This window comes from Pseudonaja textilis, chromosome 3, assembly GCF_049901715.1.
Source record: "Pseudonaja textilis isolate UNSWEBS1 chromosome 3, rPseTex1.2, whole genome shotgun sequence".
Classification (NCBI taxonomy): Eukaryota; Metazoa; Chordata; class Lepidosauria; order Squamata; family Elapidae; genus Pseudonaja; species Pseudonaja textilis.
This window is the reverse complement of record NC_141992.1, coordinates 154,635,051-154,656,796: the sequence shown is the minus strand read 5'-3', so window position 1 is coordinate 154,656,796 and position 21,746 is coordinate 154,635,051. Positions and strand designations below refer to the sequence as shown.

Sequence of the window (21,746 nt, the reverse complement as noted above, 5' to 3'; positions counted from 1 at the left end):
CATGCCCATTTGCACCACTCAGGTCACCCTGATGTAACAGATAAACCTCAGGTGACCTTAACGACTTGCTAAAAGAATGCAAATGTCCAGCTGTCTGCAAGGGGTATAAATCCTTCCATTCCCCACCATCCAGTCAGACCTGAAGAAGCTTCTTGGGTGAGAAGCAAAACATCTTCAAAGAAAAACCAGAAAGTCTAGTTGCCTCTTGAAAAAGCACCTATGAGACAGTGCAAAATATTGATTTTGAAACACAACTGAAATGTTTACTGGCACAAAACAAGGAAAGATGCTAATTCAGGAACAAGATTTGATGTCTTTTATTTTTACTCCCATAACATTATACAAATGTTATACATCAACTTTTATCTTGTTGCAACATAACGGAGGACACATTTAAAAAAGAAAGCTGTATCAGTGAATTGTCTCACTTTATACTGGCCTTCTAAAATTCTCATCTAGTTAAGTGTAATTACACTGCAAGAAAGAAATTATTTCTCTAAAAAACACAAATGCAGGCCTTTGGAGTTCTGTCACTAATACATTTAGCCAATAGGGACAATTTTTATGACAAATGAATCCAAATTTCATTCTCTCCGTCTCTGTGCATATAAATACGAAATAGGCAGCATTCTGAGAAATGTGATAAAACAGACTTGGTTCTGCTGGTTTATTTTTAAGTAGTTGTACAAACTATGTCATACCATATTACACATGAAAGAAACTATGTTAAATGAACTTTTTGAAAAATGTTCTCTGAATCCTTTGAAAACACTGAAAATCTACAATCAGCTCAAATTTATATGAGACAACACAGCTGTGTATTTTCCACTTATTTCATACATAATTCAATTTGTTTAAACATATTGAACTATCTTCCACTGAAGCACTATTTTAAGTAATAAAAGATTAAAAATTTGTTACTGATTATCTAATAACACCTTTCTGAAGATATTATAGCTAAAATTTGAAGTCAAATTGCAGGCCAATTTTTTTATACTGTGTATAAAAATTATAGAAAAGTTTTAAACTGTTTTTAGTTTAATATAGGTTTCGCTTGTTAAATATTAAGAATTTTTCTATGCTAAGTCCTTGTAAAAGTAATAAACTTTTGATAATAATGTAATGTCAGGTATATCTAAAACCTGAAACGTATTTTCAGTATCTCAAATATATACTAATATTTAAGAACAAGAAACAAGGGAGGCAAGGAAAAGACCATCTATCTTTCTTACCTTCATATGTGTAATACTTGTGTTTAAATCTGACGGTATTACGTTGTTTTGAAATCTTATATCACACATACTTTGGTACTGAAAATCTGACTTAACAGAAAATGAAATTATTTTCATCCTTACAAAGGTATGCAATGAAGTTCCAATGGACTAACTGTGGACTTTTCTAAAATACATCAAAGCACCAGTGTATATTCCCTGAATGTTTCATTTACAGCATCTGAGCATACTGTACCCCATTGCCTTTGGCAGGTTGACTTTTGATCACTGCTCTAAATTTTAGATACCAAAAAAATATTTCAGATCAATGCAAAGTGCTATTCTTTATAAAGTGCTGGTGGGTCTCCATCACCATGTGTAAATAAAAATGCTTTTTTCCCATGATTTTCTACATGATCTTCATTAATCTTCTCCAAAGTGTCAATCTGTAAAGAAGACATATGTAAAGATCAAGAACTATGTAGCACTCCCACATGATTTGAGACTGTTTTGTTGAAGTTGCGTTTTCAGTGTTTGTTATCAAATTACAAATGAAGATTATACTTTATCACATTACCACAGTTCATACAATACACAAACATAAACTGAATTCTGCTGAATTAACTTCCTGTTTCAGTGACAGTTATTAGGATCATGGGTTACCATCTTTCTTCTTGCAAAACCAGACAATATCTATTGGATGTGAAAACAGGTTTGTAACTTTTGATTTTACGCTTTAGCAAACTCTTGCTTCAGCACTCTAATAATTCAGCTAATGCTCTCACCTGAAGGATTAGGTACATTTTGTTGGCATTTAAAAAACAGCACATAATGAATTTATTTGTACCATTAGAACTTTTGGCTTTCTCAAAAAAGCAACCTTCTGTCTTCTCCACTACATGGCAATTATTATTGAAGCAGAAATGTCTGTAAAGCAGTTTCTGCTATGGTGGAAAGATTTTCTGTTCTAAATAAGAGGTTAGTATTAAACTTAACATATAAAGCATAAGTTTGGATTCAAGTTACTAAATTAAAAAGCTACTGACATCTGTTGATTTTCTAAAGGACTATATAAATCAGGGGTGGGCAAACTTTTTGGCTCGGGGGCTTCATTGACTTTTAAAATTTGACAGACGGGCCGCCACCTGGTGTCGAAATGCCTGTCATTACAAGTCAAAATAAAATGAATGCAATCATTCAATCATTCACATCAAACCTCAATTCTGTACCAATCTTCAGCGGGCCGGATTAAAAAGACCAACGGGCCGGATGTGGCCCCCGGGCCGTAGTTTGCCCACCCCGGATATAAATGGTATTTTTCATCCCTATCGCCTCAAATGTCTCAAACACCAAGTACTAAATTGCAATAAAATGAATGTTGTTATTATAAGGAACCATCCCTTCAAAAAAACACCCCCAAACCTGCCATAAGAATTATTGACATTGGGTCTGTCATCTTATTTTCTTCAGAAGAGCTTGGTATTGCTGAGGCAGATAAAAGGACAACACTTTGAGTCTGAAATTACTTTCCAAACTGTTACTGCTTCTCCTAAATTATTCCAAATCATGTTTTAAATTCTTCTTAAACAAGCACAGAGCTTCCTAGCAATACTAGAATAAAATCTTGTTTATGAAAAGTCATCCTTTATTAAAAATAAGCAAGCAAAATACTCTTACCTGAGCTAAAAAATCTACCTCATTTTCAGCTGCAATGTTTAATTCTGAAACAGCATTGAAGAGTTCTCGCTCATTGAGTACATCAGGTACACCACTTTTCTGAAAGAACTTTTAATAAAAGTAAAAAAAAAAAAAGATCTATTAGGTACCCAGATATGTAAGTTTTCTAGTAATTGTTTGTGAATTTATGAATTTGCAATAATAGTTCTTAAGCCGAACATGCAAGTTGCTTCTACTTCGACAATTTCACATTTAGACCCCCTAATGAGAAAAAATACATGTATTTTACAAAACATAATTATGGCAAGTAAGAAAGGGCTTGAAGCTGAAAAGAGAGTGGATATTTCAGTAGGACAATGTTCTGAAATGTATCTCCAAATCAATCATGAAGTATTAACAAGAAATAAAAGTTTTCGACTTCCAGTTTGTAAGGCTTCGGCGGCAGCAGGAATCCGCGATCGTGCGCGGTTTCTGCTGCGCTCGCCGCTGGAGTGCCCCCGATCCAGCCGGATTTGGGGGCTAATAGTTACTCCGTAGAGGTAACTGAAGACAGGGGAGAACCAGGAGGGGTCCGGGGGAATCGCAACCCCCTCTCCTCAGCTGGCTTAATTCCCTTTTCCGAAGACGGTGGAGCAGCGGTCAGCAATGGCCGCCACAAAGAAGCTTGTATCCAGATAAGAATGTGCAGGAGGAAGCTGAAAAAGTGAAAGTTCTGGCTGACTGGAATAATAAGTACCATTTAAATACCCTGGAATTTTAATTTTGTCAAAGATACATCGTTCCCAAAGAAGACTGGGAAAAGTGGTGGATGAAAGTTAAAAGGGAAAGTTTGTTTCTTCTCACTCTCCTTCCTTACGGTGATAGCAGATGGAAATCAGAAAAACCTGTTCTGGCACCAGCAGGTAATTAAATTTGAAAGTTAAAGCCAAGGGGACATTAAAGATTTTTGAACACTGAAAAAGAAAATTTTTTTTTTACTCATTGCTATAAGTGGGAAGGGAGAGGGAAAGAATTAACATTAAGATTTTTGCTGGAGGAGGCTGCTTAGAACTTATAAGACTAGAGTTAAATTGTAACAAGACTTCTAAAAGATACATTTTCGAACTTTACAATTGAACTGTACCCCAGGAAGAGAAAGTATAAAAAGAAGAAAGTGCTAAATGAAACAGACTGTGTGTATTTGGATTGCCTGGTGACTTTGGGACCTTTGGAAATTATTATTTGAAAGACTAAAAACTTTTGGGTTGTTTTAAAAACTTTTTCACTATGGCATTACTTGTTGATGAACTGAAAATGGAATTCAAAAAGCTAAAAGAAGAGGAACAAGAAGGGAAGGGCTCTTCTGGATCTGTTTTTCATTTTTTAGAAATGGCGATTTCTACCTATCAGCAATTACAAGAACAAGAAAGCTGGGATGAAGAAGAAGAAGCCATCTTTAATGAACAAACAACTTTAGTTGGGGAAGAAAAGGGAAAGAGGGGAAAGAGAATAGAGAATTTAAGACTTAAAAAAACAACCAAAAAAGGGAAAAATAAAGTGAAAAATCGATACAATGTCAGAAAGCAACAGAAAAGATGAATACAGAAGAGATGGGGGATGGGGGTAAAAAGGCTAGATTGGAGAAGAAAGGGGAAAAAGGAAGAGAAGTTACAAAGGTTTGAAACAAGATGTAAAGAAACAGGATTTATTCAGAGATAATGGGAAAAAATATAATTTTAAAAGAGATTCTGCAAAAGTACATAAGACTGTATTGTTGTATTTGTATTTGAAATAATGTTAGAAAACTGGAACACTATATGATTATAAAACGGGATAAATTAAAAGGAATGTGTAAAATGCTTAAGATTTAATGATAGAGTTTAGTTGGCTATGGATTATTGTTTTAATTATATTATAAACTTATCATTTTCCTATTTTAAAATATAGTATGTAGCTTTAGAATGTACTAAGCAGAATCAGAATGGAAACTATATATTATTTTAAGTGCTAAATTTAGGGGAAAGATATAAAGGTGTCATACTTCAATTACAGGAGAAATTTTGTGTTAATGAGAAATGATAATAGATAATTGAAATAGAACAGACAAATGATACAAGCACAATGATTTAAATTGAGATAAAATAAATAAGATAGAATTAAGAGAGTAAAAAGAGGGGAGAAGCTATATAGAAAATGTAGAATGATAAATAAGATATGAAATGGTATATAATTTGAGCATGAATTTGATTTATGTCTGTATAAAAAGATGTAACTCGGGACTAAGCCGCTTTCCAAAAAGAAGTTTTATGTTTTTATGTTTTGTTTTGTTTGTGTATGTTTGTTTATTGAAAATTAATAAAAAAATTATTAAAAAAAAGAAATAAAAGTTTTGGAATAGCCTTCATGGTATCCAGGCTTGAATATTATTGATAATCTATGCAGATACTTCAAAGATGCAGTGTATGGAAGATCTAAGAATATTTTTAAACAAAAAAAATTGTGTCAAGAAGAGTGGGAAAAGTTCCAAAAGCAAGGATAGAAATATGTTTAGCTGGTTACAATAAATGTTTGGATGCTTTTACTTCTGACTAGAATAAAAGGGTGTCCAAACTTTTGCATTTGCCACATACACTATTTTCTTAGCTGAAATCTGTAAACTGAACAACAAAATAAGTATGGATTTGAATTTTCAAAAAGATCTTGTGCTTAATTTTATGTACACAGAAGTGGTGTCTATTTGTACAGTAAGGGATTAACTGAAATGTACAATTTGACCAGGGGTTCCAAAACTTTTGCATATAACAACTCGGTATTTTTGCTGAGAAAACTTGTTTCATAAACTAACTATTCTAACACAATTCTACAGGTCTGATTATTGAAGACTGAGATAGGCAGAAATCTTACTTGTGAAACATTCCTGCAATCTCTGAACAGGAATTGAAGTCCATGAGGATGTCTTGGATCCACAGATTGACTAACATCAATTAACCAGACCTGCAAAAAAAATTACAGCTTGAGTATGCTAAGAAAAATAGTGAAAGGTCTATTTCAAATTATCATCTTCCATTTAAAATTAGCTTACCTGTCCTCTATGCCACAACATGTTGTACTCACTCAGATCAGCATGCACTAAATTACACTCCTTATATAACTGTTGCATCATCTGGAAGAAAACAGCAAGTAATATTTTTGGAATATAACACAAATAAAAATTTCAATACATATACATATACATATACATATACATATACATACATACATACATACATATATATATATATATATATATATATATATATATATATATATATATATATATATATATGAATGATTCTCCCTCTCCCCCGTCTGTCTGTCTGTCTTCAATTCAATACAGCCAAGAAACAATCCTGTTTCTTGGCTATATTAACATCCTTGGTTACAGTTCTACTTAGTGCTATATGTATATATTATATTATTTTAATTATTTTAATTTGGTTTTTATATTCTATGATTTATAACACCTAGGGTTACTTGTTGAGATGGGTGGCTATAGAAATCAAATATAATACATTATAATTCAGGATAGGATAATATAGTACAGTGCAACACATTATAGGTCTTAAATGATCTGAAATAACAGATACAGATAAGTTTTTGACTCAAAACTATTCATTACAATTTTCAGTTACAAATGGCACTGAAAAAAGTGACTTGAGCACTTTTCACACTTATGACCATTGCAGCACTCCATGGTCATGTGATCAAAAAAGTTTGGCAAATGACATGTGATGGTTGCAGTGTCCTGGAGTCATGGGATCACCCTTTACAACCTTCTGACAAGCCAAGTCAATGGGGAAGCCAAATTCACTTTACAATCATGTAAAGTTCACTTTAGAATCATGTTAGCAATTTAATAATTGCAGTGATTCACTTAACAAATGTGCCAAAAAAGATCCTAAAATGGGGCAAAACTCACTTAAAACTATCTTGCTTAGCTATGGAAATTTTGGGCTCCATTGAGGTGCTAAGGCAAGGATTCTAAAGAGGAATGAGGGTATGAAAGAATTTTGAAGAAAACTTTTTCAAAAACAAAAATATAGCTAAATAATAAAGCTCGGAATATTAATCCCAATTACATTATCTTAGAAAAATCTATGTGGTTGTTAAGAGTTGACATTGACTCAGTCAATCTTGACTGACTTGCAATTAGTTTAACTCTGTATTTCTGACAGATATATTTAAAAGTACCCTACTCATTATTTTCTCCAAAAGCCAGCTCCTACTAGCTAGAACATCTGTAATTCTAAACAGATTCTCAAAATCAGTGCCTTCAACGTTCAGTGGTTCCATGACCTGTATCAACCTTCTCTGATCTGTGATTGGAAAAGCATTATATTGGAAAAGGTTGCTTTATTTTCCATTCAATGCTACGAGCTTTATCACTTATTTTTAATTTCATAGATTACCCTAGGACTGTTGAGAGCATTCTAAGAAATGCTTTGGTACATGTAGTCATTGTTTAATGACCATTCATTCAATGACCATTCAAAGTTACGACAGTGCTAAACAAATGCTACTTACAATGATATCAAATCTTCGAAATTATGGCTAATGAAGCACCCCCAGGTTCATGTAATCAAAATTCCCATGCTTGGCAGCCCATCTGTATTTATGGCCTCAATGTGTACTCCCCACCCATTTCCACCCCCCATCATCACTTCCTTTTTTGATGCCTTACACTCTACCACCCCTGTTACTCTGCTTCCCAATTTGCACGTCTACCACCTCCAGCTGATTCTTCACCCATGCTGATGGCCCTTTACAATACCTCAGGCCCTGCATTCCTCTGCTTTTGCCACCGCCACCTCCACCTTGCTAACCTTTGCCACTTGTCCCTTTGCTGACAATGTATGCCCAGTTGAGGTAGCTGCAGACCTTTCCCAAGGCCTCTTAATGTCTCCATAAAGTACTAAGGCCTTGGGAAGGGTTTGCTACATCCTCTGGAAAGTCTGGTATGTAGCTGCTTGGAAAGAATTTCCAGATTGTCTCTGCAGGTTTGCGCAAAACCATTTTTGCCAACATTCCTAGAAGACCTGCTGTCTGTCTGTTCATGTATAGCACACAACCTATGAAACCCTTTTAAGTAGCTCTTCCAGGCCTTCCAGTGGACAATGTTGCTGCAGTGTTGTAAGATGGAATACTTCCCATTTGAATGCTTTTCATTATCCTAGTTCATTGAGTACTTCCTTTACCTCAAATTCTGCATCGGTGCCTATTATTAATCACTACTGTAACATATGTCAATCAAAACTGAGACAAGACATTGTAACATGTGATATTCATCAATAAGCCAAAGAGACACCACTGATATAATGGATTCCACCTTTCCCATCAAATGCCCTACAGTAGGGGTGTCAAACTTAAGGCCTGGCAGCTCGATCCGGCCCACAGGGCGCTTAGTGGCCCACAGGCCCGTCTTGGAAGCAGCAAAGGACCGTCCACGGTGCCTCTGCCAGTGAAAAAGGAGCTTGAGAGCCCTCCCAAGCTCCCTTTTCGCTGGCAGAGGGCTGCAGGGGGCTGTTGCAGCTGAAAATGGATCCTTGATCACATCAAGCTGGCCACGTTTACCCTGGCCACACAGCCCGAGGTCAAACTGGCCCCGAGGTCAAACACAACCCTGATGCGGCCCTCAATGAAATCAAGTTTAACACCCTTGCCCTACAGTGTTAAGAAGGTTTTCAGAAACAAATTTGCTTGAACGTGCATGAGGTATAAAACAGAAGGAGGAAAATAACACTCTGCAAGCACAAGCTTGCTTCTGTAACACTGGATCTATTTTCATATAACAATGATCTTACATGAAGAACTTGATAGTAGGCATTTTTCATATCTTCACTGCTGAGTTTTACTTCTTTTAGTTTAGGAGCTGGGACTTGATCCTGACCAATGAAAGACATGACTAAGACATGCTTTTTTAGGCTAACGACTTGTGGACAACGAATGCCTGCCTTCTGCATTCTATCAAGAAGAAAAACAACATTATGTTGATGAATGTCTAATTATGAAGTCCATTATCGTTAACATAGTTCAGGGTTTCTCAAACTGAGAGTTCCAACTCCTCAAGAGTTTAAACAAGAGGAAATGGAATAGCTAATATGGTAGTTAATATAATTTGTGCAGGCGCTGGCAAAATCTGCTCTGAGCAACCTGCAACTAACTGGCTTGCTCAGACAAAGTGAGGAGCAAATCCAAGAGTTTTCAACAGGACTCCCATTCCACCTATACAATCCTGATATGAATTGTACAGGCAAAACAGAATTGCAGCCAAACTCCTTCCTGCGATGCCTGAGATTGAGTGGAACAAATTCAATTTTGGGGGGTGGGGGTGGGGGTGGGGTGGGGATATTATTTGAAAAACCCTGTGGTAATTAATTTTATTCAGGAGTTAGTACAGTTTGTAAAAGCAATTCATATTTTTAAAAAAAACTTTGATATTTATTGATTGATGGGCTATAATCAGTTAGGTTTCATAAATGCTAACTATTTCTGAATCCCAAAATATATTCGTAGAATTAAAAGGTTACTGTCATAGTATTATAGAATTAACATTTGACACAACACTAAAACCAATCAAGTACTAAAAATTCCTGCACACACACACACACTTCTGTACCTTGTTAGGTTGTGCATTTCTTTTTCAGCCCACATGCGGATAATTTTTCGTGGATTCAGTTTGCTGAAACGTTCTCTAAATCTGTAGTCATCCTTGATATATTTTTCACGGTTCTTAAATTCATTAAGAGTAGTTTTAAATACTTTTATAGCACATTCTGAAGGAATTGATTTGATTTCTTCATCCAAACTTTAGAAAAAAACAAAGCACTGTTTAGACATATGTCATACAAACTCATTTTTTAAAAGCTGCAAATTAAAAGACAGATGACTGGAATATTAGTATTATTCAAATATGTCAATATTGTACTATCACATAACTTTGAAATATGTAATACCTGCTACATTATTGTATGCTACTTTTACAGGTAACTTAAATTTAAAGTCTATGGAGATTCTCAGTCATCCAGGTCATATATTGTCCCAAGGGTGCTTTTTCAAGAGGCAACTGGACTTTCTGGTTTTCTTTGAAGACGTTTCACCTCTTGAAAAAGTACCTTTGGAACCTAAATTTAAAGATATAAATAATGGATCTATGTTAACGTTTCATTGCATAATATATCTTAATCAATCATTATGCAAAGGACTGGGAGCAGGTAGATGCAAGACAGTTCCATTGCACTTATTTAAAATACTGCACTGCTCTAAAAAATTATTCTTAGGGATTATCAATACCACAATATACCTTCCTCCATATGCATGGAACACCACAGACTCTTTTCCTGTACTTATGCATCCAGTGATGGTATCAAGCAATCCAGAATTGACCATCTTGTACAGAAGCAGACGAGTTTTAGGATCTACAGCTTTTTCCTACACAATAAAAAAATTGAGTATCTTGTTATTAACCCAGGCCAATTATTTTGCAAATATGTGTTTTCTTAAATTTGTTGACTGGTTCAAATAACAAAAGGTTCTAATTTACAGGAGTGCCAAAAATGAAAACTATTTTGATCAGTGTCTCAGGATCATAGAAATTGTGCTGATAGTGGGCAATTCCCTACTAACAGGAACCAAAGCTATAATGTAGAGAATTCATGGGAAGTGAAATGTCTTTCAGATGCTCGTATCCAGAATTGATAGACAGTCTGATAACTAATATCTTTTAATAAAACATGTAGAACAAGCAACGATGCCAAAGAAGATTTTGAATGGAATTCCAAAGAGTGAGTGCAACTAATGTTTTCTTCAATCTTTCCAGTTGGGCCATGGCATAAAAGAGAACAGGATCCTGGAAGTAAAGCACTGGCCCTGTAGATGATGTTATTCTTCAAACACAGATGGTGTTACCCACATTAGTAACTTTACTCACATGGGTACATATGACAAAGACTCTCACTGGAAGTGCATTAAACTAGAGAAAAAGCCAGAGTGGCAAACACCCTGCATGTAATGCACTAAGGTCTGAGGCTAAGAATTCTGGAGATAAAGAAACGCAAGAATAGCCAGATACATATTCCCCCTTCACTGGAGTTTTTCTAAGAGGCTGGATAGCAACTGTTTAAAATATTTTAGCAGCTCCCGTACTAAACAAGGGTTGGATTCCATGACCTCTGGGGGACCACCAAATTTATGATTCTATAACAATGCCACTATTCTATTATTGAATTCTTAGTTCCTTCATATAAACTTAATTATTTGTAAACCCTCTGCTTTACCAAACCAAGCATTTGATAACTCTTTCATTTGATTATAGAGTCACTAGGGAAATATAAAACTATTTCATTTGATCAAGTCACCAAGACGCACAGCAGTAGAATGTTCCTTTTTCTCATGGAGCCTGGCACTCCGGCGTTCCTCAGAGTATGCATGCCGCTTTAAGGCATTGAAGACATGATTGGATAATTTTAAATCCATACCAATTCCATCACCAACTTGAAATTCTGGTGCAAACTGCAAACAAAGATGTAAATTGATAAGCAACTAGCTTTCATCATTATTTTAAATAAAATGAATCTACATGCTGATATATTCAGAGCTGAATCACTGAAATTACTGAGATTAAATAATTCTAGGTATGCTCCCCATTTATTTATTCAATTTTAAATTTAAAACCAAATTTAAATTTTGGAAAAAGACACAAGTGTAATGTTAGCCTTAAAGTCTAAGGGACAACTTGATTTTGAACCCAAAGACACACTAAGAAGGGGACCGATAGACGTTCTTTTGAAGGTATTCTGGTTTAGTCATCCATTTGTCACCCACAGAAAACTTATGCATATACATGCTCTGCCTTCATTGCACTGCTCATGACTTTGTAAGTGCAACTGAACCTTACTCTTTCCACAATTAGAAAAGATGTCAAAACTTAAATCTCTTTTCTTTGTTTTAATTATTTATTGTCTTATGTATCTTAAGTTTTAAATTGTATTTTCATTTTTTTTCTATAGTTTGTGGTGGTTAGTTGATATTCTAATTAATCCACTCTACATTAGGGTAAAAATGAACTTATTTCATTCCTGTTGCTGAAACAGAACCATTCTTTGACTAACTCTACCCATGCCAACATTTTAACAGAACATCTCAACTAGTTTCTAATTTTAAGAACTAATATATAAATTTGGGTTTCTTTTCTTTTTTGTTAATTATGAAGGAGGAATTCATACTACCGTGTTTCTCATATAATAAGGCTGGGTCTTTTTTTTTTTTTTTTTTGAGCCCTGAAAAAATGGCTAGGCCGTCTTTTCGGGGGTGACTTAATTCCCCCCCTTGCATCTTCAGGTGGGCAGCGACGGCTTGGATGTTGACCTCGGCGTTGGTGGGGCACTTCATATCGGGGTCAACGCAGGCAGCACCATATCCGGGTGTGCAACAAAAGTACTTCCTAACGGCAAGCCCCCCCCACCATTTCCCCCCATTTCATATGTTTTAATATAGGCCTTAATTTGGGGGGAGGGGCTTAATTTCATTTCATGCCTATAAAACATGCTGGGACTTCCTATTGGGGGAGGCCATATTGTTGGAGAAACAGGGTAGTGATATTTCTAAATCACTATAAGAGCCCCTCTTAAATAAGGGGATAAAAAGGTGACTACTCCCTTCACAATGGCTACATTAACAGAACAGTTAGGTCTAGGACACGGGTCTCAAACTCACGGCATCACACTGCTGTCATGTGATGTTTCAAGATGTTTTTCCCCTTCATGGAGTTGTGGCCTGCGCGGACCACCAGTATGACACCCCTGGTCTAGGAGAACTTACATTTTCCATTCGTGCTGTGTTCTTTCGTCCACATACAACTTCATCATGCTTGGTGGTTATATCTTTTCCTTTTCCTATAAAGCCCTTTTTTGGAGTAGTTGTAGGTTTATCTATAAATAAGCAGAACATTACATTTAAATGTATAGTATCCCAAAAGCAAGTAGTATGTTACCATTTCTTTAGCCATAGTTTACACATTCTTCTATGCTCTGAAATCCCAACGACACTATGCTTAGGCAGTTGTTCACCTTGAGAAAGTCTGATTCAGCTTTATATTATTTAAATAAGAACACATTCAAGGAGGCTATTTTTGTTACTACACATTACAGAATAGTTAATAAATTTTACTAAGGAACACATAGCACATTCACAGATCTTTAAAAAACTGCTCTCTCCTCTTGAGAAGCTTGATCAATCCAATATTACTCATAAATTAAATTTATTCAAACTGGTGTTATCCCTGTTTTCCTTCCTTCCTTTTACTATAGAGATAGACCAAATCCTGTGGTTCAAGAATTCACATTTTGCTAAGGTCATATTTATACCTTTATAATGTATACTAATCAAATATTCTAGTATTAATAAAACACAAATGCTTCACTGCTTACTTTTTATTAAACAATCAAGTAGACAACACAATAAGACCTTATTTCCAAAAACTAAAAATCTTCATTAATCATGAGATTCCTTGAAATGTTTTGATTCCACAAACTACCTGCTTTGTAGGGATCGTGACGAGTATCCTGCCAATCAACCTCATCTTCTGAACTGTCACTGTCCTCAAAAGGATGCACTTTTCGGTAATTCTCAAAAGATATGGACACTTAAGAAGTAAAAACAAATGTTATGTCATTTTTAAAATATTCCAGCACCTTTGTTTTTTGAAGATTAAGACAAAGATAAATGAGAAATAAACTTTAATCTAACAAAGGAGTTATGACAAATGTGAGGTAACCTTTGCTATCGCCGTTGAACTTTTTTTCTTCACGCCGAAGTTGGGCATCATATTCTCTATCAAATTCCATTTGCAGCATCTGTGCCAGCATAAGGTCACTGGAAGTATCAACATTCTCTCCACTAACGAAGGGTCTATCAATAATGCTGGGTGTAATAAAATAAAACATTAAGAACAACAAAGCAATACCAGCTCAGATTTGTTATTTCTATATTGTTGAATAGTAGCCATTAATACAAAATCAAAGGATAGTATAGTTTCTTTTGTAACCCTAAATGAAGACTTTAAATTTCAAACAGCATGAATATAACCCAACTGATACAGAAGGAATACTGCTATACTGAATGAAATATTAATGACATTTGGACTACTACAAAGAACTGCACGGTAGACTATTAGAGTGAAACTGCCCCCAAATACAGGAAACAATTACATTTACAAGATCTTTTCCCATTATGAGCCATTTTGAAGTCTTTGACTCTACCAGAAGATTAAATAAATGATGGGCAGGATTTTGCAGGGCTAGGTAATCAAGTTATATTCATTCAATGGAAAAATTAGGCCATTTCTAGTAGGTCTTTCATATGCAGAGTAAAAGAACTCAGTTTCCTTTGATGAAAATTATAAATTGTAATAGCAGTTATCTCTTTCCCTGCATGTTGCTCCCTACTTGACATTGTTCTCTACTTAAAGAAAATGAAGTGATAGTATTCACGCTATACAGGGGTTTTGTTAAGAGAGCAGAAAGAGCTACTTCTTCCTTTTAGAAAACTATTGTGTTAGATGAAAGAACTCAGGTTGCCAGCTTCCCTATATATTACAAATGAATGTCCACGGCACAAGAAATATTTCCTCTTTTCCAATAAACCCAAGGTGATACAACTGTAGAATGCAATTGTGAGTGAATAATCGGATAACATTCCTTCCATTTGGAATAAAACTTATTCAAAGAATGGAAGCAGCTTATCCTCTTCCTTGGAAAAATGCTTACATGTGAAGTTGTGGTAATCTTACTAGCTATAAGACTACATAAGGCTACAATTATGGTAGTAGCAAGGAAAGCTGCAAGCTTTCTGGTACAAGTGGGGAAAAAGACTATAAAATAGTAGGAACCGATGTTATTACCACTTTTGTATGTATTGATGTATGATCTGTATTTATTTAGACATTTCAATGATTTAAAAAACTTATAAGACAGAGCATATAAAATTGCAAATACTGTGCCAATTACATATAAGTACCATATGGAAATGGAAATCTATTCAACTTACGATACTACTTTTGGAAAAGCAGCACTTTCTTCTTCCAACTGCAGCTCTTTAGCTAGCTCTTCACTCATGACATCAACAAGAGAACATGATATTGTAGTGTTTTCAGGAGTCCCCCATGGGCACTGCAAAGACAAAATATTGCATTGATCAACAGAAGATATAACGCCAGGTACAAGCAACCATATCAGCCACCAGGAATAGTCCCAAATAGACATTTTATTGTTGATTAACTGTATTGTAAGAATCTCACCAGAGATTCCACCACACATATTTCTCTACAATTTTTCATACATATACAAAGAAACCTGACAATTAAGAAAAACATTTATTTTGCCACTATTTTTCAGAATATAAATTACAATGGACTTTTTTTTTCCAAAAGTTTTGCTTCTTGAAAAACTTTTAATAATTTCAGAATGCATGTATAACATTGGGATTTTGCAAAATATGAAATTAACTTTTAATGATGAAAAATACATAATGTTTCTGACATGCTGCGGAAATGTGAGGAACTCAGGCCTTCTCTCGATCATCAATCCCACAACCAAAATACAGGTTAATGCTTTCTTAACAACTGCAGTCATGGTTTTTAAGGCTTAAACGTGTACTCACCACAAGTCTATAACTGGCTTGTTATGTAAATTACATGTACATAGACAATGCTATGCCTTCAAACAATTGCATCAAAATACACAGAAATTGATAACAAAATGGCACATGTGCTGCTTTTATAGCATTTCCAGGCAGCATCCATACAGCCTCAGCATGCCTAGGCATGCCCAAGTTGTACTAGATCCAGAAATGTTATGCAATATGCTGACTGCATGCCTGGACATGCGTGAACAACACAAAGTATCTTATGACGCAAGCAAAAAATAATAAATTTGAAATATATCTAAGAAATTGTAATAAACAGATGATTTATATAAAACAGCATGAAATAAGTTAAATTACAGGTTAGTTTCATGATTAGCAGTCAAAAATCTATAAAATACATCCAAAAGTTTATTTATAAGCCAAAGAGTTTCTTGTTGCTTGTTAATTTTAAACTTTTTAAAACTTGAATGCATAAGAAAGAATAAGATTAGACAGAAATCTAATTTTTATTTGAAAAAAAAAAATACAACAGCCCATTATCTCAAATATTACATTTTTATTTAAAAGAAAGTTACTGAAGTAGTGGGATGAGATTCTAAATAATACAAAGGTTTCTTCTCTTTCTATCCACTTTTCCTCCAATTTAAGGCAGCATCCATTTTTCTTTCTCCATTCCATTTTTTGTAATAGGACACAGTAAAGGTGAAGTTAAGGCTTAAGGATAATTATAATCCGAGACCTTTAGATATTACTGTGACATTCTAGATCAGGGTGTCCAACCGTGGCAACTTTAAGACTTGTGGACTTCAACTCCCAGAATTCCTCAGCCAGCTGGCTGAGGAATTCTGGGAGTTGAAGTCCACAAGTCTTAAAGTTGCCACGGTTGGACACCCCTGATCTAGATCCAATCCACTTGTTACTCCCCGCTCCCTTCCCCAAACACTGGGATAAGAAAGCCCCAAATGAGCTCAGAATTAAGCAGAATTATAAGGCCAACTCAGATTTCCTGGTGGCCACTGGGAGCCTTAGGATTTGTCTTCCCTGAGACGTTAATGCTTTTATTATTACCAAGAGTAAAAGATGAATGATATACCTTTCCCTTATTGCCTTTGGGAGCCTTCAATGTGACAGAAAAAGACAGGTAACCTTTATACTAAGCTAAGTTGCACCTGTTGAATACCAGGCTATTAATCAACTGCGAAGGGGCAGAAAAAGATGGCTCCTCTACGGGTCTACCAAGAGAAGGGAAGGGAAACCCCGAAGCCAGCGGGGCCTAAAGACTCAGGTCCTCCATTCCCGGGAATCAAAGCCAAGGTTTTCGGCTGGCTGAGGCTTGGAGCCAAAGTCGTCCGTGGAGAAACGCAGCGGCCCCTCCACAGGCACGAAGGCTGCGAACGTCAACGTTTCGTCCCGGCGGACCGGTTCGCGTCCAGCGTTCAAAACAGCCGTTCCCGTCCCCCTCAACCAAATCCAGATGTGGAGAAGTCCCGCACCACGCACCTTGCTTTGAGGCCAGGCCGGACTGGGACTCGCTTCAGCAGCAGGGATGACAGCAGCGACACCAACGGGGTCCATGTTGGGCGGAGAAGGAAGCAAACCCGAAAGGCACGCAAGAGAGGAAAAACTAGCCGACCCGAGCAGAGAAGACAAGCGACTCCTAATGGAATGAATCTCTTTCCGGCTTCAGGAACTTCCCCGAAGTTTGTCCCGCCCCCTAAGCGTCGGCAGCGGCTGTTCATTGGCTCCGAAGCCAGGTTCCTGCCCGGCGGTTGAGCTATTTCCTCCTTTGGAAAAAGGTCGCTTTCCCCCCACTACCCCGCCCCCTTGACGCCATTGATCCCGCCCTCCTCTCTCGCTCTTCCCTGTTGCTTTGCGATCGTTTCAAGAGGCTTTGACGTTTCGGAAAATGTTTTCTTAAAAAATAGCGTCCTTCTTCGGCTTGAGTCGTCTCCGAGCTTGATTAGACGCGAGATCAGGAAGCAACTGAATAAACGTCCATCGGGTTGCAAAAGTGGCTTCAAAACAAAAGCGGGATTTGGGTTTTTTTTTGCTTTTAAGAAAGACACCCAAAGCTCATTAGATAAGAGCTCTCCAAACTTGGCAGCTGTGCTGGCTGAGGAATTCTGGGAGTTGAAGTCCACAAGTCTTAAAGTTGCCAAGCTTGGGGACCCCTGTCATAGACATAGAGCATCAAAGGCTCCACAGAAGCAGTTTTGTTTATACAGCTGTGTTAGGCTTACTCTCTAAACCATGGAATGGATGTTTGTATCAATCAGTAACTGGAGATTCTCAGTCATCCAGGTCATGGTTGTCGCAAAGGAGCTTTTTCAAGAAGCAACTGGACTTTTCCGGGTTTTGCTTTGAACATGTTTCGTTTCTTGAATGAGAAGGGAAACATCTTCAAATAAAAATTAGAAACTGGACTTTCTGATTTTTATTTGAACATGCTTCGCTTCTCATTCAAGAAGCGAAACATCTTCAAAGCAAAAATCAGAAAGTCCAGTTGCCTCTCGAAAAAGCACCTTTGGGTATCAATCAGTAGATTGAGTGCCAGCTGAACAACCATTAGTGCTTCCCCCAACCTGTTTTGATTAGCCTCCTTTCCATTGTTGAAAGATACAGTCCAGTGTTCATCTTCTTTTAGCTTTCCGTACACAGATTCAGAGAAGCTCTTTTACTGATATCAAATAAAACATGAATGAAACAAAGACTTTTAGTGTATGATTGTGCTGATCAGTATTTTTAGCAACTATTCTTCACACTGCTTTAATTTTGGGCCCCAAAGACATTGCAATTCACCTTTTCCTGCATCAGAAATGTAACACGTCAAATTAAAAGTATAAATGAAAAGATGTGTTGGAATATGCACTGCTCACATGTGTCTTATTATCAAAATAATATAAAGGAGTAGACGAGCATGGTTTCCATAAGCAGCAAAAATAGTGAAGAAACTTTAAAATTAAATTCATTATATAATAAGCATACATGATGAAATAAATTTTAATAGATCAAAATATTGGCCATAATAAAGCAGTAGCTTTGGGGAAACCAAAAGTCTCTCTCTTTGTAATGGATATCGAGTAGAAATAAGTGATGTCTTAAAGTTCCTCAAAGATGGGTTGGTTTTGTGTGAGAGAAAGGACAAATCACAGGCATTTTCAGTTGGTGTCCTATTTCAGCCTTTAAAAAATGTAGGACCTTAGACTTTTTCTTGTCATTTCCATTGTTTTTTCTAATTCTATTACACCCCATTTTCCATTTGAAAATATTGATAAAAATTATGCTGACAAGTTTCTAAGACAGTATGCCTTTTGGCCAATATCAGCTATACTCTGCCAATCTATTCCTTTGATCTAAATTCAATGTGTCCCTTCTGAAAGCAGGTGTATTACAGACACTTTCTTTACTCCGGAGAAACAGTTCTGAGGGTTTCAATACCCCATCTGTGCATCCAGGACACTATCAGGGAGTCTGCAGTCAAATAGATAAATAAATGTTTACACTTCTCTGATTTAATTTCTAATGCAGTATGTATCAATACTTATAACCCACAAACATTGGGTGTCCTCAATCAGTTTTATTTATTTGACCCTAACCCTTATTATTGTTGATGATGATAATAATAATAATAATAATAATAATAATAATAATAATAATAATAATAACTCAAGGCTAACATATATCTAATACTCCTCCTCCTTCCTAGTGTCCCCACAACAACCCTGTGAGATGCGTTTGGGGGGGGAGGGAAAGAGAGAGAGAATTTGGGGGGAGGAGGGAGGGAGGGAGAAAGGGAGAAGGGGAGAGAGAGAGAGAAAGAGAGAGAGAGAGAGAGAGATTGGCTTAAGACAGCTGGCTTTTAGAGTTCCTGAGACCAAAATACTGCTCTCTAGTCTAAAGAGGTATTTCTCAACTTTGGCAACTATGAGATACGCGGACTTCAACTCCCAGAATTCCTCAGCCAGTTATGCTGTAGTCTGATCTAGGAGGTTGAGAAATGCTGTTTAGAGGGAGCGCTACCCCTTTAAGAAGGCTGTTTCTCGGCTCCTTTTCTTTGCGTCCATTGGAGCAAAGGCAGTAGCGACGTGTCCCTGTTATGGCTGCCACATGCAGCCGGACGGAGATGCTTTAACTCTCTGCTCCAAGCCTGGCGACATGCTTTGACTGATGCCTTTCACGAGACCTGCCACTGGTCTTGCTTTCTGTTTGTTCTACTTGAGTTCTTATTTCACCAACAAGGTGAGGATAAAGGAGCTACCAACGACAGTATTACAAACTGATCATTATGTATTCCTTTTCCTCTGGTTGGGTATGGGGTGGTCCGCTTAGGTGTGCCAACGTTTCAGAGGAGTTCGGGACTTGCCCGATGTGTGTTTCTCCATGATTAAAACCTGCTTGGTGAAGTCTGACTCAGTAGCGCTTTGTATTTGAGCACCGCGGGTCCTTCATTCAGCCCATCCGGCATCCTGCCTGACAATGAGAATTGGGAGAGAGAATAAAGGGAAATCCACCGTCTTCAGGGGACACAAAGTCTATGAAGGAAGATTTCAGCTGATTAATTCGTAAAAATGAACTATTTGCATGGAAGAGAAGTTCTCCAAGTTTCAACGGGACTTAATATTGCAGATAGCGAGTGCAGTCTAGAAGTCAAATGCCCTAGTAAAAGAAAAAACTGTCTCTAGCTGAGTTTGATATGCTGAACTACAAACTTGGAAATAAATACAGTAAAACCAGTAAACTCTGAGTCTGACACTCTGAACTATAAACCAGCCAACCACATTTCGCCCTAGTATATTAAGAGGTTCATATAGTTGATTTATAGTTCGGTGTTCAGTGTGAACCTGGAAAGTGAAGTTAATAGGGTAAAGTATTGATCAGTTAATATAGGTATGATAATGAAAATAGCCTTTTATTTCAACTTTTAGGAAAAAATAGAAATAATTAAGCATAAGACCAAAGTTGCTGAAAATGGGCAACATATTTCTCTTATACAAAAGTCATATCAAGTTCAAGCATCCAACTTTATTTACGCAACAGATTTTCAAGTAAGGAGGAAACTATTTTTTATCAGATGTTTTGCTTATCTCTTAAATGCACACACACACACACAAATTAATACCAATCTCATAACCATTGAGTTGAAGCCATGCGTAATTCAATTCTGGAATTCAAATTAAGAATCCTCAACAAATGGCTGTATAATGTCTGAACACATTCAGGGAAGGGGAGCAAGCCAGCCAAAATTTGTGGATAATTGGTTCCACTATTTAACTTGGTTCTTGTAAAGAGTCCACACCCCACCCCAACATTCAATCACAGCACACGTTCTTGTAATTTAACATTGTTATCTCCTGGGAGATAATTTTGATATGACCAATCTATAGTAATGAAGGAAGCATGCATACAATTGATGATTTTCCCTCAAAATGTGGCTTTGTTCACTATACTCTGAAACAACATGGTCAGTTAATATACCATTTATTCAATCTTTTCCTTTATTTTTCTTTATACTGAATCAGCATTCCATGACCTTTACTTTAAAATTATGCTTTTACAGTATCTTAACTGATGATAACTCATTTTCTCATTTCACAAAAGTCGATTTATATATTTTATGATAGGGAGAGAAATGTATGTATTCATTTAGTACATACTGTGTTAGCCAATTATTGGCTTCTAATTTTGAGCATGAAGCCACATCTTCAATAAGTGTGGCTTATCCACAGTTACTTTATAATGTAATGAATGCTCTCAGTGTTACATTTTCAAATATACAGTTTTTTAAAAAAGTGAGGATACACCCAGGAATTAAGTATGTATAATATCATTCAGACACAAATTATTCACTAGATTTCAATATTGGCTTTATTTTGTACAAGTCTAGGTGGCATACATAAATTGTCCCACTTCCTATTTTCCCCAAAGCAAGAATCCAGTGAGGTAAGCTGGAAAAAGTAACTAGCTTAAAACCATCCAGCTGACTTTTTATTTAATAAAAATGATAAGGATTTTCATAGACCAGTGAAGTCTATGAAAAAATCTAGAAAATAAAGAAAAGAGGCGTTTCCAGTGAGCCATCATGGTCTCACTTCTAGAATAGGTTGAAAATGGTCCTCAAATATGGGGTTTGGTCTGCTGAAATCCAGGGGTGGGATTCAAATTTTTAAACAACCGGTTCTGTGGGCATGGCTTAGTTGGTGG

General features: G+C 36.4%; 2 protein-coding genes across 6 annotated transcripts in view; one reads left to right on the top strand and one right to left on the bottom strand.

Annotated features, from left to right (window-relative positions):
• Positions 1 to 293: 293 nt before the first annotated feature.
• On the bottom strand, positions 294 to 17,265 carry RIOK3 (RIO kinase 3). Its single transcript, XM_026699298.2, has 13 exons — positions 17,046 to 17,265; positions 14,949 to 15,070; positions 13,678 to 13,823; positions 13,438 to 13,545; positions 12,723 to 12,832; positions 11,271 to 11,414; positions 10,207 to 10,334; positions 9,523 to 9,711; positions 8,708 to 8,867; positions 5,950 to 6,030; positions 5,772 to 5,861; positions 2,889 to 2,996; positions 294 to 1,657 (listed from the first exon to the last, which is right to left on the bottom strand). Exons 1-13 carry the CDS (start codon positions 17,118 to 17,120, stop codon positions 1,550 to 1,552), a joined length of 1,569 nt encoding a protein of 522 aa, XP_026555083.1. The 5' UTR covers positions 17,121 to 17,265; the 3' UTR covers positions 294 to 1,549.
• A 2,336-nt stretch (positions 17,266 to 19,601) lies between these two features.
• SLC35D4 (solute carrier family 35 member D4) overlaps positions 19,602 to 21,746 on the top strand; it is a 35,033-nt gene continuing 32,888 nt past the window's right edge. For all 5 annotated transcript variants that reach the window (XM_026699300.2, XM_026699299.2, XM_026699301.2 and 2 more), the window contains exon 1: positions 19,602 to 19,784. In XM_026699300.2, coding sequence (XP_026555085.1) covers positions 19,713 to 19,784 — 72 coding nt within the window. In that variant the 5' untranslated portion in view covers positions 19,602 to 19,712. The remainder of the gene's footprint in view (positions 19,785 to 21,746) is intronic.